This window comes from Akebia trifoliata, chromosome 2 (assembly GCF_017979445.1).
Source record: "Akebia trifoliata isolate Shusen 1 chromosome 2, ASM1797944v1, whole genome shotgun sequence".
Classification (NCBI taxonomy): Eukaryota; Viridiplantae; Streptophyta; class Magnoliopsida; order Ranunculales; family Lardizabalaceae; genus Akebia; species Akebia trifoliata.
The window spans coordinates 195,011-210,846 of NC_141376.1; the positions used below are offsets into that span (position 1 = coordinate 195,011).

General features: G+C 37.9%; 2 protein-coding genes across 3 annotated transcripts; both read right to left on the minus strand.

Annotated features, from left to right (window-relative positions):
* Nucleotides 1-1,076: 1,076 nt before the first annotated feature.
* Nucleotides 1,077-5,032, minus strand: LOC147408487 (putative wall-associated receptor kinase-like 16). The gene is made up of 3 exons (XM_086418650.1): nucleotides 4,038-5,032; nucleotides 3,357-3,527; nucleotides 1,077-2,526 (listed from the first exon to the last, which is right to left on the minus strand). The coding sequence occupies exons 1-3, from the start codon at nucleotides 4,921-4,923 to the stop codon at nucleotides 1,346-1,348; spliced, it is 2,238 nt and encodes a 745-aa protein (XP_086274776.1). The 5' UTR covers nucleotides 4,924-5,032; the 3' UTR covers nucleotides 1,077-1,345.
* Nucleotides 5,033-8,586: 3,554 nt separating this feature from the next.
* Nucleotides 8,587-15,304, minus strand: LOC147408488 (squamosa promoter-binding-like protein 14). Of its 2 annotated transcripts, none has more exons than XM_086418713.1 (11): nucleotides 14,924-15,304; nucleotides 13,641-14,335; nucleotides 13,226-13,422; nucleotides 12,302-13,146; nucleotides 12,099-12,173; nucleotides 11,894-12,001; nucleotides 11,688-11,805; nucleotides 10,708-10,843; nucleotides 10,485-10,623; nucleotides 9,759-10,358; nucleotides 8,587-9,530 (listed from the first exon to the last, which is right to left on the minus strand). In XM_086418713.1, exons 2-11 carry the CDS (start codon nucleotides 14,258-14,260, stop codon nucleotides 9,096-9,098), a joined length of 3,273 nt encoding a protein of 1,090 aa, XP_086274839.1. In that variant the 5' UTR covers nucleotides 14,261-14,335; nucleotides 14,924-15,304; the 3' UTR covers nucleotides 8,587-9,095. The 2 variants fall into 2 exon arrangements, with proteins under 2 accessions (XP_086274839.1, XP_086274833.1); XM_086418707.1 differs by having other exon boundaries at nucleotides 13,641-14,350; nucleotides 14,924-15,303.
* Between the last annotated feature and the right edge of the window lie 532 nt (nucleotides 15,305-15,836).

Consider the following 15,836-nt stretch of genomic DNA (forward strand, 5'->3'; position numbering starts at 1 on the left):
TTAAGTTGGGAAAATTACTTAATGGATACTAATTAAGGTTTTCTTTTTAAACAAACCAGTTATTAGTAAAGTTATTTTCAACTATAATAGATGTACCCTCAGCTTTTTTTTTTTTTTTTTTGGATAAATAGCATTTTATTCATGAATCAAAACCAAATCGGTCGAGATGACCAAATAAATAAATTATCCTTTCTCACTCGTTTTACCTACCTATGACAATATATATTTTACATAACAACATCCTCACTATTTTATAGGTTTTGATGTTAACTTTTGATCCAATAATACGTTTTGCAATTATAACAAATACATTTTGGGTATATCCTCACTTTCAAAAGCAACAAATTTTACTTGTTACGTCCAATCTCTGTACCCCCATTTTAGTCGTGTCCGAGAAAGGCCGAGCTCTTTGACTTTGCAATTCGACAGAACTGCAAAATTGATTGGGTCTAATGGATCTAACACCCACCAGTACTTGAATACTCAAGTCTAATCTGAAACCTTTGATTCTGTATTAATTCAAGAGAGCCACATCTTTTCCAAAAGTTGTCATGTATGATTGTAATATTTTCAGATTCTGATTCTGACTTAAATCCAAATTCTGGAGGTTGCTGCAGTTTTCTGTAAAAGAGTCTTCTGGCCTCGGCAAAGTTGATAAATGAAGAACAGCTCAATGAGGCCAACCGTGGACAATTGGACAGTTACAATTAAGAAAGCCGATGGATAATAGGTCTTGTGGTGTTGCTGTGAGTTCCATGTTCACACATTGGTCTCTGAGTTCATCTCCAGTAGCACTTTGCCACCAAAATTAGAGAATCAAAGCTATAACTGCGGTACTTTGCTACTTCCATGCTCATTATCATCCATATCGATTTAGACTTCAAATGTACTACTTGAACAATATAAACCTTAAGTTTCAGTCTTACTTAGGAGGTTCCCAAATGATTGCCATTCAGTAAACATGCACAAGTGGAGGTTAAATAACAATGCTTTCAGCTTTAGTTTACAGTAGTAGGTCATGGTAGTCGGAGAATTGCAAATAACCCAGATACTGCATCAGCTTGTGCATAAAGACGGACATTCTCAACTCAGATACATTTCATTCCTTCCCATAGGCAGGCAGTGATTAATTTGCAAGAAGTCTACAATGCAGGGGGGACATCTGGTAAAAAGTATTACAGATAAGAAAAAAAAATACACGAACTGGGTAAGCCACAAAAATGTATGTCGTAGATAATGAAATGATTATTGAACAAAAGTACAGACACAAAAACCATGAAGATGAGAAGGTTCCGTCCACCGCTAAAATTCATAGAAAGCATAAAAGAAAAAAAAAATTTACATTTCATCGCCCGCTATCTAACGATAATATGAGATGGTTCCTCACATTTTCATAGCCAACAGCACTATCATTGTGAGAGTATGATGGTTCACCACCTAGTAGTAGGTGATCACTCTCTGTAGGGCTCTGTGCAACCCACATGTACTTCTTCAATACTCCTAAACACTCTAGTTCCATTGCCACTTCCTTCATTGTGGGCCTTTCTTCCCCATTCAATCTTAAGCACCTCTTTGCAAGCTCAGTAACTTCTTGAAGCTGTTCAGTACTTGCCTCCTGCAGTACTCGGCACTCCAGAATCTCAGACAGACGATTCTCTTTCATTGATGAAACAAAATACATAGCAAGGTTCCGATCTTCTTGGGGTCTTTCAAATGAAATGGCCTTCTTTCCTGTAAGTAGCTCCACAAGTACCACTCCAAAGCTATAAACATCGCTCTTCTCAGTTAATTGGCTTGTAAGAAAGTATTCTGGGTCTAGGTACCCCAAAGTCCCTTGTACTAATGTACTTAACTGAGTTTGATCCATAGGAACCAACCTTGAAGCTCCAAAATCTGATACCTTTGCCCTGTGATTTTTATCTAAGAGAATGTTGGTAGACTTAATATCTCTATGAATGATTGGAGGAGAAGCTGCAGAGTGCAAATAGGCCAGAGCTCCAGCAGTTTCTGCAGCTATCATTAATCTATGTTCCCATGAAATAGACGACACATGACCCTCATCGTGGATATGGTGGAAGAGGGTTCCATTGGTGATGAACTCATAAACTAGTAATGGAACCTCAGTCTCTAAACAACAACCCAATAGCTTTACCACATTTTTGTGGTTAATTTGAGAAAGAATGACCACCTCATTTATAAACTGCTCAATTTGGCTCTTATCTATTATTTTAGACTTCTTAATAGCAACTACACTGTCGTCAGGTAATGTTCCTTTGTAAACTGTACCATAGCCTCCCCGGCCAAGGACTCGTCCCTCATCATAATTGTTGGTTGCCCGTTTAAGCTCTTCTGCAGTGAAGAGCTTCGTTGCCTCAACAGTACGTTCGCACATTGAGCGTTGTTGTAACAACAAACCCCCATTTTGTCTGAAAAATTTCTCTTTGAGTTGGATGAGCTTTCTTTTCTTGAGACCCCAATATATCCAAGAACCAGAAATAAGTAGAAAAAATATCCCCAAACCAATCCCTACATGTGTAGAAAATTCTACATATATTAGCCAAGAAGCAATGTGTGTTGGGTGATAGGGGTCTGATAAAAATACCATAATTAGTACAAAACACTATAATGAAGAACTAATTATGTTTCTTTAATTGTGCCAACATGAAAATAAAAAAGAAAAGCTAATAAACATGGTTTGACTCAAAAGTACCAGTCTGATTTAATTCATCTGAGTCATAAATTACTTGCACAACTATTCATCATCATCTTTCATGGCTAACTGAAGTTTTTAAAATAAAGGAAGAGCAGACATTGAGAAAAATCGATTTTAGACCAGGACATCCTGAGTAGAATGAGAAAACTACGTTTTGTACTAGCAACATGTGTTGATCTTACAGATTTGAGGTTACTCAGATAAATCTATTCTTGGTGACTAAATTAGCTATAACCGAGTTTAAACCCTGGTCTACCAGAAATCCTTTTAAAATCAATTCAACTCCAAGTAGTTTTGAGTTGATTTGTCTGAGTTTAAAAGCTATGTTTCGCACTCAGGGTTTTATCAGAGACCTCATTTGGATGATCATACCAAAAGTGTATATTGCATTTTATCTGTGAAGCAGCTACAAGATTGCCTCTTTTTTTTTTTTTTTTTTTTTGTTGCTAATCAAGCAAATGAGTACAAATAAAAATGAGATGATACAAAGTGGAAAAGGGGCATGCCCCTCAGGTGACAGAGACTGGTTATTCAAAAGACCAAGCAAGTCTTGTAGGATTTATGAACTATTTAATGCATGTTTAGAAAAGAAAATGAACAATTCAAAGCAATTGAAGACTGTAAGTAGAAGGTAATTAATTACCTAAAGTGAATTGTAAAATTGGGAATTGTTTGGGAGAAGGAATGCAACGGACTCCATCTTTTACACCCTCATCAAAAGTACCAGCTGGGCAAGAGCAAATGTAACTCCCCGGTGTGTTGGTGCATATTCCCTCGCATGGATTGTTATTTGGATCAGAGCACTCATCAACATCTAAAACAAATCATAGAACACAAGAAGCCCTTAGATTACCCTCATTAACTCACCCAGTAAATAAAGGGTCTTTTCTAATTCACTTATATTTTCTATGCAGTAATATGGGTTTGGTATCATAGAACACAAGAAGCCCTTAGATTACCCTCATTAACTCACATGGATTTCTTTTTGGATCTAAGCACCCATTAACATCTACTAGCAATTACGGCACGAATTAATACCTTAGATTAGCCTCATTAACTCACTCAGTAAATTAAAGTTCTCTTCTAATTCGCACATAATACATATACAGTAATTTGGGGTTGTCCATGTTATCTATGTCAGTTTTGTGTCCTCTTCGTTTAGATGACCAAGTTCATTCTAGACTGGACAAAAAAGGTTATGTAAATTCTGTTAATGGAAGGGGTGATTTTAGTAGAAATATCGGTCTTGTTATGAATGTGTTAATTAGGTAGACATGAAAGTTTTAAGGGAATTTAGTAAATGTTTGCTCCTTAGTAATGATACCTTCACATCCATGGGTGAGATAGGGGTTCCCCTGGTAACCTTCTCTGCAATGGCACCGATAGCCAGGGCCGTTAGTGGAGTTAGAGCAGTAGCTGTTCTGCCCACATGCGTAGGTGGTTGAGTTCTTTTTCAGAGCTTCTTCGCATGTCTCTGCCCCAACCACCCAATCCAGTACAGCTGGAACACTGCTTCGATTTGGGAAAGTTGGTTCCACAATCCCACTAAAGTTGGAGAGGTCCGATACTGAAAATTTGAACTGTTCCGGATCAGCCAGGAATGCATAGCTGCAGGGGTTGAACTTCCAAGACATGGTGTGATTGTAATAGCTACCAAGATTCACATTCAACGTCTTTAGTCCCTTTGGGATGGCTGTCTGACAGCAACCAATGCCAGAGCAGGACCCCTCGTGGATGTTCACTGGGTCCCCACAGAGAGAGACGCACCCGCTTTGGAAAATTTCACCCTTGGAGTCCAACATGAAGGCACGCGTATCACAACCAATGGCAGTGAATTTGTTTCGGGTGTCGGAGAAGGTGTATGGATTTGCCAATGTAATTTGCTGGTGGAATCGATCAGAGCTGGTGCCAGACTTGGTGTAACAATCGTACGCCACCCAGAGAGTGATGGTCACTTGGCCTTCCAATAACGATATGTTGAGGAGGGAGATGTTACTGCCCTGACCTAATAGAAGTAGCGGAGGATAAGAGGATTCGTCACACACTAACTCGTGGTCTGTGTCGATGAAACAATTCGGATATCCAATGCCGAACGGGTAAGGAATACTAATGTTCCCGCATTTTTCACGACACCCAGGCTTTGTTAGCAATGGTGCTGCTGCTGCTGCAGGCCACAGTAAGAATAGGTGAAGCAACAATGACCATACCATAGCTTCTTCTCTCCTTGTTTACGTGGAAGGCCGTTTTGGTTCAACTGTCTTCTCTTTTTATCAAAAAACCAAGACTAGCGCCTTTGGTAGACCTACAACATACTGAAAAATCAGAGATATTTCTTCTTCAAGCTATATTTTTTACTAATATTTTGGGTTTGGAGTTATTGATAATGAAAATTGCTAAAATCCAGTGGCTAATAATCACAAACTAAATTGATTTTCGTGTAATATGGTTCATAATAGATGAGACAATGATTCATGATGTCAGTAGCCACGAAAGAGTGCCATTTGGCATATTTGGAGGCTAAATTCTCAATTAATATTTCCTCCATATTATATTTTATATATTAATTGATTATGGTCTTACATTCCAAAGTTTGGTCTGAGAGAGACTCTCCAAGAATATTGCCGGCTGGGGAGGAAAGGACAACAGTTGCTGAAAAGAGGATAAGAGTTGGTAATTTGCTTGTATTCATATTTATTAATTAATCAATAATAACAATGAGAAGAATATAATATTTACGAAAAGAAATTAATAAAAATACTGAGGAGATGTGGGGTTCGATCCATAATGTTATGGAATTAATGGTGGAATAATAATATGATAGGGACCAATCATTAGAGAGGGAGAGGTTTAACATCTTTTTAATCAGTTCAAAATAAAAGATATTTGGTGTGTCAAAGAAGGCAAATTAAGTCACCTTGTGGCTTATATGGACTAGAACCAACTATTGTAGAGAGGACAAGAAAACAAAAACAAAAGATGGGCATCAAATAATTTCCATCATCATAAGGTTTGTCACTACCAGTGTCGTCTTCTTGGATAAGCCGCACCTTGACTACAACAAAATTCTTCAATTTAACACTTAACTGCAAAAATTCAAACACCATAGTTGAGTTGAGTTGAGTTGAGCAAGCAAGTACCCTCTCTTCAATTCATGGTTTTGTCCAATCCTGATGGTGACTCTTTGCTTTTCATGATCGATTACAACTGGATTGGCTGGGTATTGACATTATCGCCCCCCCTAGTCGATTACAACTTAATAAACACTACCGTACATTAATATTAGAGTCCAAAGACTCTAGTCAGCATAAATGAGTTCTGATGGCTTAGCTAGTTTGGCATTGTTTTTCATATTCTTTGTGAAATAAAAGGGTATGTAAGATCTTAGGAAAAGATAAAGCAGAATCCATGGTTTAATAATGATCATAATAACCCACCCCCCAAACAACTACGACATGGTACGATCCTTCATGTTCATGGAGACCATAAATTTGAAGTCTGAATTTGGAGCAGGCAGACGAAACCCTCTTCCTTACAAGACACGTGGCATTTTGAATTTATTTCATGCCCCTACATTTCTGTCAAATTTTGAAAGACCTCGAAAATGCCAGTGTAATTCATTGGAGGGAACATTGGTTTCAAAGCCCAAGAGCCAAAGGACAACTTTTGGGGTGAGGTCATGTAATTAACGTTTAATGGGCTTTTGAGGCTGAAAAGTTTCACGGGCCAATTATTAATGGGCTATGATTATGATTAACAAATAAATGTTGATGAGATAAAATAACTTTAATGTAAGGTGGGATTTTTTAGAATATATATATAAAGGTTGCCCAACTAGTTAGTGATATCCTTTGAAACACACTGTAAAATGTAGCATACATAGAAATTTGGTCCACACGTCGAATTTGGAATAAGAGATGCATCATCAAGGGACCTATTTAGAAGCAGAGAGTTGGGGGTGAAAGTTATATTCAAATTTGCACAAATCTCAGCCTTTTTAAGATGGTACAACTCTCTATATGGTGAGAATTACAACTTATTAAGTGATCGTTGATAACATATAATAGAGCCCAAAAAACAAAGAATAAAGAATGATCATGATCCTAAAGTCTGGAGAGATAAAATCCTGATATCCTACAGCCCTTCTTTTACAATCTTCAAACCCAGTGGCCAAATGTTTTCAAAGATGTTGATCAAGCTGAAATACATTTGGAACCTAATTCAGATTTCCATGTTGTACCAGTCCATGTAAGCCCAACAATTCTTGATAAGGGTGGGAGTCGACAGAAAGGCAACTTGCACAACCCAAGGAACCAACCACCAAACAAAGGTGGAGAATGTGTCGATTTGTAAGTTAAATAAGACGCATTATTACGGGCATCATAAAGAGAAATCACCATCACTAGTAATTTACCTATTTTCAAGCTTTTTAAGTGTGGATCCCACATTGAGTTTGAGAGGATGTGTGTAGCAGACAAAACTAATAGTGGATTACAGCTCCACAAAAGTTTAAAAATAATTATCTAAGAAAATAATAATAACTTACAAGTATGAGAAAGCTGAAAGGTTGGTGTGAATTTTCTCATGGGGAAAAATGTTATCAAACTCTCATTTTCCGGCAGTTGAGTCTTGTTAACAATTCAGAATACGGTAAAAATTTGATTCATGAAAAATTCAGTCTAAAATTCAACTAAAAATTCAATAAATGAAAAATATACGGCATGTGCTTCAGACATGTATTATCTGTTTCCTCTCAAAAATTCAAAAATCAAAAATTCAACCATATGATAATGACGATGATGATAATGATGAAATTGGTGATGGTAATAATGATGGTGGTGAGAGTGAGGACATTGGGGTTGTTCCATTGATTTTTAAAAGAAGAACAAAGTCAATGGATAATTCATCAATTTAGAAAATTAAAATGTAATCTCAAATAAATGTAGAGGGTCATATCATTATTTTTTTAAAGATAAAAAGGACATTTGTCACGTAAAAATATGGATTCCTCCAAAAATTTTGAAACATGACCATTTCAAAATCAACTTGTGTCATACGTCACAACTTACAAGTTTACACTTTGCAACATCAACAAGTTATAGTAGCATTTTTTTTTTCCACTGACTTTTATAAAAATTCGTAAAAATCGTATTTTTTTTCTTTTCAAATTTAAAATTTGTGTATTATTCAAAATAGTTCAATAATCCAGAGAAATACTTTAATTGAAAAATTCATGAAATTTTCAATAATTACATGAGATTGCAATCAAGGTCATTTCAAACTCATTCATTCACTAGGATTTTATAGGGATTAGATATTTGGCATGTCTTTATTCTTGTTTTGGGGTAAGAATGAGATCACACTAAGTAAGCTTGTTTTTTAACGAGATCAGTAACTCAGTTCATTGCTGATGGGAATCAAACCCGTGTATAGTATCATAGCTGGCACCTGCTTAAAAATGTACCATCATGCGAAGATTAGTGACCTTATTAATTGATGGGTTATATAATAAGAAGTCAGATATGGCAATGTAAGTTCTATTATAAAGGAAGAAAAAAGTCTTTGAAATGTAAGTTCTATTATAAAGGAAGAAAAAAGTCTTTGATAATACCCAGCGGCAACTTCAGTATCTCCTCCCCCCTCTAACAGTACAACACATCTCCAGGCAATCCATCCAACTAGATAAAGTTCGGCTGATAAACAAACAGACATTCCACTCCCTCTGTCCCACCACGCAACGCACACAATTTGCATTGCGCCTCCAAGCTGAAGAATGTCCGTTAGAAGTAATAAGAACACTCAACGATGATGGCTCCGCACTAGAGGGGGGACCAACTGTAAAAGCAAAGCACTCAGGAAAAAAAGACAACATCAAGAAGAAGAAAAGATTGTTGTTTTATTACTATTGAAAATAAACTTGAATAATAAATAAATATTCCCCTTACATATTTTCCTGTTCTTGACCAGTATATTGATTATACAATGACAATCTAAGGTCAGTTTAGATTGTGGCCCTCATGAATACTCAAAAGAAAAAGAAAAAAATATCAACTGTAATAACTTACAACAACTAAGGGTCGTTATGCTTTCCACCACAATTTTTCTTCTCCAATAGCCATCACGCTTTCCAAATCCCATTCTATCCACATCAACTGTAATAATGCATCTTCAAAATTTTCTCTTTCATTTCTAGCCCCACAAACAGGATGGACACCCGCTAGGAATCTATATAAACCCCACCTTACAAGTGGGTATAAAGCTTCCACTCAAAATAGCCCACAACTTGCTTGTTAGTGAATGAAGAAACAAGTAGAATCTGATGTAAATGGGTCACTCTTCTTGAACTGGGCTTGGGTTCTCATTCTCCTTTTGGATTGCCCAGGTCTTAGCTCGTGCCAAAACCCAAATTCTCCCACTTGAAGGGAGCCACTTGGCCAATTTCAGGGGAACCACGGAGGAAAAGGCACACACAAACACAGACGGCAGCAATTGCAAGCATCGAATGGACATAAGGACGGTGAAGCAATCCTTGAGCACCTGGCAAACGCTTGTAATGTCTCGTCATCACGGTTGCACACCTGGCACAAGATTGTTTCCCTTGCAAAGATTGGGTACTTCGCATTTCCACATGCTCTGCTAGTATAAACAACCGATCCACGGAGATATCGTCCCCAACAGGTATAGAAACCTGACAATGTTTCCTGTCAGCAAGCTTCCGAGCCACCAGCCTGTTATAAATGTGGTTGTTCCTCATAGATGCATAAGCATATGGAGACTGCCCATTTGCATCCAGTAGAGTATTCCAGCAGGTCAACCCAATCTATGCAACAAAATCATCAAAAATAAAAAAATTAAGATTTGAATTATCAGTAAAACCATTCCACTTTGCAGGTGTCACAAGGTAAATGGTATGAAAAATTAAGGTTCACTATGCAATTTTAAGACCAAAGCACAACAGAATCAAAAGCCTCATAAATGGCAGAGCTAATCCATGATATCTAATTGATAGGTCATAAAAGATGGTTCCTTTTTCATTCAATTTGGTTACCTCTTGAGGGTCATTCGTTAAGACATCCACCATATCTTCTGAATCTTGCATACAAGCAGCTAAATGTAGAGGTGTGACACCAACAGGGCCAGAATAATTTGGGGAGAAAAGGTACTTGGAGGAGTCAGTCCTGCTGGTAAGACAATACTGAATTAGCAAGTTGACCATGTTCCTGCATTTTCTCTTCACTGCCCTGTTCAAAAGGTGGATCTCTGAGAGCATCTCCAAGGATTCCCTTGATAAAAAACCATCCTCTCCTGAATTTCTTTCCACAAATATGTCTAGGAGAGTCTTAACCAGAACACACCAATCCCTTTCAACTGAAAATGTCAAGAGAAACTTAAATCGAGGAAGGGGAAAATGGGGACTATCAGGCCTGGAAGCGGAGTTCTTTTGGAACAACCATCCAAGTTCATTTACAAAGTGCAGAGCATCCTCCCTCGACCTTGGCCATCCTATATCCTGAGTCTGATCTTCCGAGATCTCATCACCCACTCTAGCGTCTTCCTCCAACTCTGACTCAAGAAACCTCAATTCTCGACAGATTGTAGCATCAGCAACTATAAGAGGGAAGCTGTTCCCTTTGAAACCATTCTCTACCTGACCATACAAATAGCAGCAATGTAAAGCACCATATGATTTCTATGGGATTTATTCAGAACAAATGTATGGGTGAGGCTAAAGGCTCCCTTTTTTTATCAAAATGTCAGTGGCCATGAATGCTACCTCTATGAAACAGCGACCCATGCCATGAGGAACTCCATTAGAGAAAAAGAAACTTTCCGAGCTAGTGTCATCATAAGTGATGCCTGCTGATCCTAAAACTTTCTTCGATGTGTATCTTCCCATATATGTGCAATGAATCCTGCAAATTTCCAAAACATTTAGTAGCTAATAATAGAAAACGACTCTGATACAGAAATTCATACAAGAAAAACATTGCACTTACTCAGTGCCTGGTAATGTAAGATTTCGACCTCTCAACGTAAGAGAAGTTTCCTGCCCACACACAACCGCCAAAGGTGACACAGATATTAGCTCTGGAGCACTCCACGTTCTCCAAGATTTGCAAAGACGGATCTTGCCTGAAGGTTGATTGGAGGCATTATCAGCAAATTTTTTTAATAAAGGAAGAAAATAAAAGTCCTAGTTGCCTACTTCATTTCATTCTGTAAGGACCCTTTCTCTTTTCTTTGAATGCTATGAGAATACAAATTTCTGACTACTTACATTGAGATACATAAAGCCTGAATCATCATCAAAGCCATATCCCAAAGATTTTGGTTCAGCTGAATGGATTTTGTTCCCCCATTAAATTATATATAAAGCCATGTCTTCTACTAATTCAGTCTCACTATCTTAATCAGCATCCTTTTTGGTCTACCTCTCACTCTTTGGAACCCTCTCCTTCCAAGTTCCTTCTAATTGGGTCTTCAATCCACATATCAAAACTTCTCAATCGACTTCACTCACATGAATCATTAGTAATTTTATCTCTTAGTATATTCCATTCACTCATTACATTATCCTCAGATCTGCCACGATCAATCTATGAACATGTTTCTTAATTGCCCAACAATCAACTCCACGAAGTATAGGTGTCATTGTTGTCACCTTATAAAACTCTCCTTTAATTTCATTGGGATGCATTGGTCACATAGCATTCCTGAAGTACACCTCAACTTTAACCATCCAGCTCTAATTCTAATGAAAACATCCACCTAATATCTTTCAATCCTAGTGCATAATAGAACCAGCAAAGTAAAAAAACTATCCCTCTCTCCTGTATCACCATAAAATTACACTCTATATACTAAAACTTGGTCCTACCTATTATAAAGTCCATAGGACTCCAAAGCAATTCCAAAGTTACAAGACTAGATAAAAGAATAAAAGCAACGCATGGGTACATAAGTAATAAAAAATCACCATCTTTATGTGATGCCAGTTGCCTATCTGTATGAACCAAAAACCTTCCATTTCTCCAAAAATCTGAATTCGGATCCTGAACTAGCAACTTGACACGCCTAAGAAAGTCTTGTTCGAGCTGAAATCCAAAACACGACCTGCCAACAGTCAGAAGTAAAGCTATGGTATGGAAGTTCATTTTTTGCTAAAAGCATTACTTCACTCACTTGCTCCCAGGCAGTAGAAGGCATTGATACATAAATTGATAAAACCACACAGCCAGGCCTAATGTAGCTCTCCATTTCTGATGGACTGTGAGAAAGCCAATTTAAGATCTGAAAGAAAAGTTATCAACTAAAGTTGTTAGGATTTAGACAAATATCAGAATAATTTAATAAGCTAGAGTTCAACCAAAACACCATTTATCCTTGCCTGTGTCTTTAGCGTCGAAGGGAGGTTACTAGGATCCTTATCAAAGAGTTTGAAAATGATACGCCCAGTCCGACCCTACGAAAAAGAAATATAAAGTTGTATTAATTACATAATAACAATATCAAAATTAGAAAGGAACAGTATCCAACACAAAAACATATAAAAATCTTAAAAGAAAATTGGGTTCTGTGGTGGAGAATTACCTGGCTATCAGAATTTGAACTAGACGGAGAATGCTCAGACCCAGATGAGGAAGTGTAGCCTGCTTGGACAGTTGGATTTTGAAATAATCTATTCTCAGATATTCTATTCGGCTCTCGAAAGAGTTCCAAAGGTGACCTCCAATCCCCACGAGTGATACTGACCTCATTAGTCCCTTTATCCTCACCACTGATTGACAAACTCTCGTGTTTCATAATTTCTGATGCAGCCTGCAGTGGGAACAGTTTTCGCTCAACAGGAGGCGAAGATGAAGGAGACCTCTCTTCCATGGGATTACTGCTGTCAGAGGAAAAGTACTTTCTGGTAGAACCCAGTTTTGGTGGACTGTCATCCCCAGAGGTGCAACTAAACAGCTGTAATGGCAAACTTGGCTGGGCCTCTTGCACCTGGCAACCGGAAACTTCTATCGGCGACTGAAAAGTATTAGAAATTCCCTCTCCAACTGTAGGGAAACCAGGAATTAATTTATTCTGCAAATTTAAACCAGTGGACTGGACCGGGCAGTTCAACTTGGTTTTATCATTACCACTGATGTGGCAATTATATTGAGACAAAATCGCAAGGGTTTCAGGAGAAGATGCTGCCAGTGCAGCTGAAAGAGCAGCAAGCAAGTCTGTGGTTGAGGTAGCAGACATCCTTCCATTCATTTTGTTCAGCTGCTCTGAAGAAACTTGTTGTGAAACATTCAGATCAAAACCTACGGGCCCAGGAAAGCTTGAAGCAGAGTTAGTGGTGACAGGTGACGAATTTATCTTACTAAGAATCTGGATTAGCTGATCTTTATCAGGTAACGATGCACCATTGGTAGTTCTGTCAGCATTGTTCCCTGTAATTCAAGCCCTATATGTTTAAGTAATACCATGAGGAATACATAAAAGTGAATAAGATGAGCAAACTCTTTTTACCTTCCATGCGAGCTAATACGGTCAACAAATTGACAATATCAAGTTTACCACTACCCCCAGTGTTCTCTCCGTTTCCAGGGAGTAAGGGGCGTGACAAAACATCCTCTGGTTGGGTTTTCCTCCTTCGCCGGTTGTGCCCAGCAAGCCTACGCCTACAGCTTCTCTTGCCCTCGTCAAACTCTGACAGGGGGTGGAACCTACACGAAGGAAAGGAAATTTCAATATGGGTCCTACCCATTCCAGCTCTGACCAGAAACTCAAAACCAAAAGCTAAGAGAAAATATTAGACCAAGAACTGACAAAAGTCCAATCTAAAATCCACACATTAAGGACTGTAAGGCCTAAAATTTTCAAGCCAAAATGAAAATCCCACATGAACTGAGTAGCTTATATATCTATCTCAAAAATGGCTTACCTGCTACACTGCTGGCAAAACCTCTGCATCTGCTTACCCACAACTGCTTTAGTGATCTTGCTGTGAAACTCGCACACTTTATGTCTCCGATGATAGTCTTTCGCATTAGATAAATCTCCTTTGCAATCATCAACCTGGCACATAGGGTAGCAGCCGCCTCCCCCTGGAGATCGAGAACGGACCCGTTTGTTAGGTCTTGAAACAGGATCATCAATAGAATATAAGCTCCCACCAAGATTCAATGAAAGGTTTTCACTATCTTCAGCTACAGAGTTCTTCCTTGTACCAATAGGCTTTAAGGTTTCTTGTCCTTTCTTTTTCTGATCAGACTTGACCACCTCTGCCGTTGTTCCCAGATACAGAACCTCATCCTTTGATGGTTTAGCAATGAAATTCACATTGTCCCAATCCCAAACGTTAGGATTCCAATTAACCTTGGGGTTCTGGAAACGCAATTGTTGCTGGGGCTGCGGTCGTGGCGGTTGCTGCTGCTGCTGAAAATTAGGGTTTTGCCAAGGCAAATCACGCTTTCTGGACGTGGGTGATGCATCGCAAAATCGATCAGCGAGAGCATGGTGGATGAAAAAAGGATGAACGACTTGTGCTCCCACTTCTTCCATGCTTTCAAACCCCAAACCACACCAAACACAGACCTAATTCACAACTTCTTCCAACACCACACCCTTCTTGATTCACTGCAAGCCATAAAGCTAACAAAAGTAGGAAAAACAAAAAAAGTTCAAAAAGAAAATTACAAGTTTAAAAAATTAAGAATTTTATCGAAGGAGATTACGGTTATCCGTTATGACACATCCATTACAAAAAGAAAAAAAATATATATCAGAGATGAATTTAGGACTAGAAAATATAAAACGAAGAGAAAGTCATCTGATTTGGTTGGGGTAAATACAAAGAAGACCAATGAAAACGCAGAAAGAAGTCTTCAGTGCAAATACCAGTGTTGTAAAAGGGGGGAGAGGAAATCCAAAAATTACATTGATTTAGTAAAATGGCGAAAAACAAAGAACAGGTCTTAATCAAATACAAGGTTAATATCAGAGAAAACTGGCGAAAAACGATTTATATTGCCCAATATAGCGATATCTGTTATTGGATAACATGATATGATGACCATGATGAATGCAATTAACGTTTCAAAGATTAAACCCAAAATTATCAAAACTTAAAAAGTCCTCTCACAGTCACAACCGTCCATTAAACTAAACGAGATAAACGGAAACAAATCAAAATAATTTATAATCACAAATTCATGATATACATACCTATACCGATTTCAGGGGCTTTTCTCCATCGTTTCCGCTACAAGCCCGACTTCTCAATCCAAAAAAAAAAATGAAACTTTCAAACTTAACGAAGAATCGAAGACATCCTAATAATTCTTGACTGAAAATTCAATCTTCTTCGCAGTAATTCGCCATTTCTAGGATTTGATCTGTACTAAAACATCATAAAACCCAAAAATCGGTCGAGTTCACAGCCTGAAAAGTGAATACTGTTACTTGGAGACCTTCAACTGTTTCATGGCGCAAATCCAGTGGAAGTTAGATTGAAGTGAATTAAAGATCCGAGCTTCACGGCCGTAACTCGATCTAAAAAGCTGTAGAAAAGATCTCTGGGAAGTTATAAAAAAAAAAAAAAAAAAAACAGCTGCTTTGAGCATTTACGCGAATTCTATTAAAAGGTTCTGGACTAATTCTATTTCTTTTCTTGTGTCTGTGTTGGTTTGGCAGAAATAGTAAATATTACTCACAAGTAAGGGTTTTTTACGTTTGGCTTCCCTTGGACCCGCAGGTAACGAACCAGCCAAAACAAAGAATCGGACCCCTTCGGCTTCAATCAATTATTTCATATAGTAGTGCGTAAAAAGGAAGGAATTTCTATCGAGCAATCTTCTCCACTTATTTCATTTTACTTCTTCTTTTCTGTTTAATTATTAATTAATAAATAACAAGTCCTCAAACAGGACTCGTCCGATTGTTTTTACCAGATCCAAATTCCAAAAACCCACTTTCACCTTCACATGATGAGTCAGATTTTGAAGTTTCAAAATTTCAAGGAACCCTCTTCGTCGTTGTTATAAGACAAGTGGGGTTTTTCAATTTATTTTTCACCCAACATTTCTATCAAAATTTTAAAAAATGCCACGTGTAATTCAATGCAGAGGGCTCCTTCAAG

Excerpts from the sequence above, each read along its gene's own strand:
- LOC147408487 (XM_086418650.1), bottom strand. The coding sequence starts at position 4,923 with ATGGTATGGTCATTGTTGCTTCACCTATTCTTACTGTGGCCTGCAGCA. Across the intron at positions 3,528-4,037 it reads TCTCACCCATGGATGTGAAG|ATGTTGATGAGTGCTCTGAT; the intron begins GTATCATTACTA and ends GATTTGTTTTAG. Across the intron at positions 2,527-3,356 it reads AATTTTACAATTCACTTTAG|GGATTGGTTTGGGGATATTT; the intron begins GTAATTAATTAC and ends CTACACATGTAG.
- LOC147408488 (XM_086418713.1), bottom strand. The coding sequence starts at position 14,260 with ATGGAAGAAGTGGGAGCACAAGTCGTTCATCCTTTTTTCATCCACCAT. Across the intron at positions 12,174-12,301 it reads GTTCAAATTCTGATAGCCAG|GGTCGGACTGGGCGTATCAT; the intron begins GTAATTCTCCAC and ends TCTTTTTCGTAG. Across the intron at positions 9,531-9,758 it reads TAACGAATGACCCTCAAGAG|ATTGGGTTGACCTGCTGGAA; the intron begins GTAACCAAATTG and ends TTTGTTGCATAG.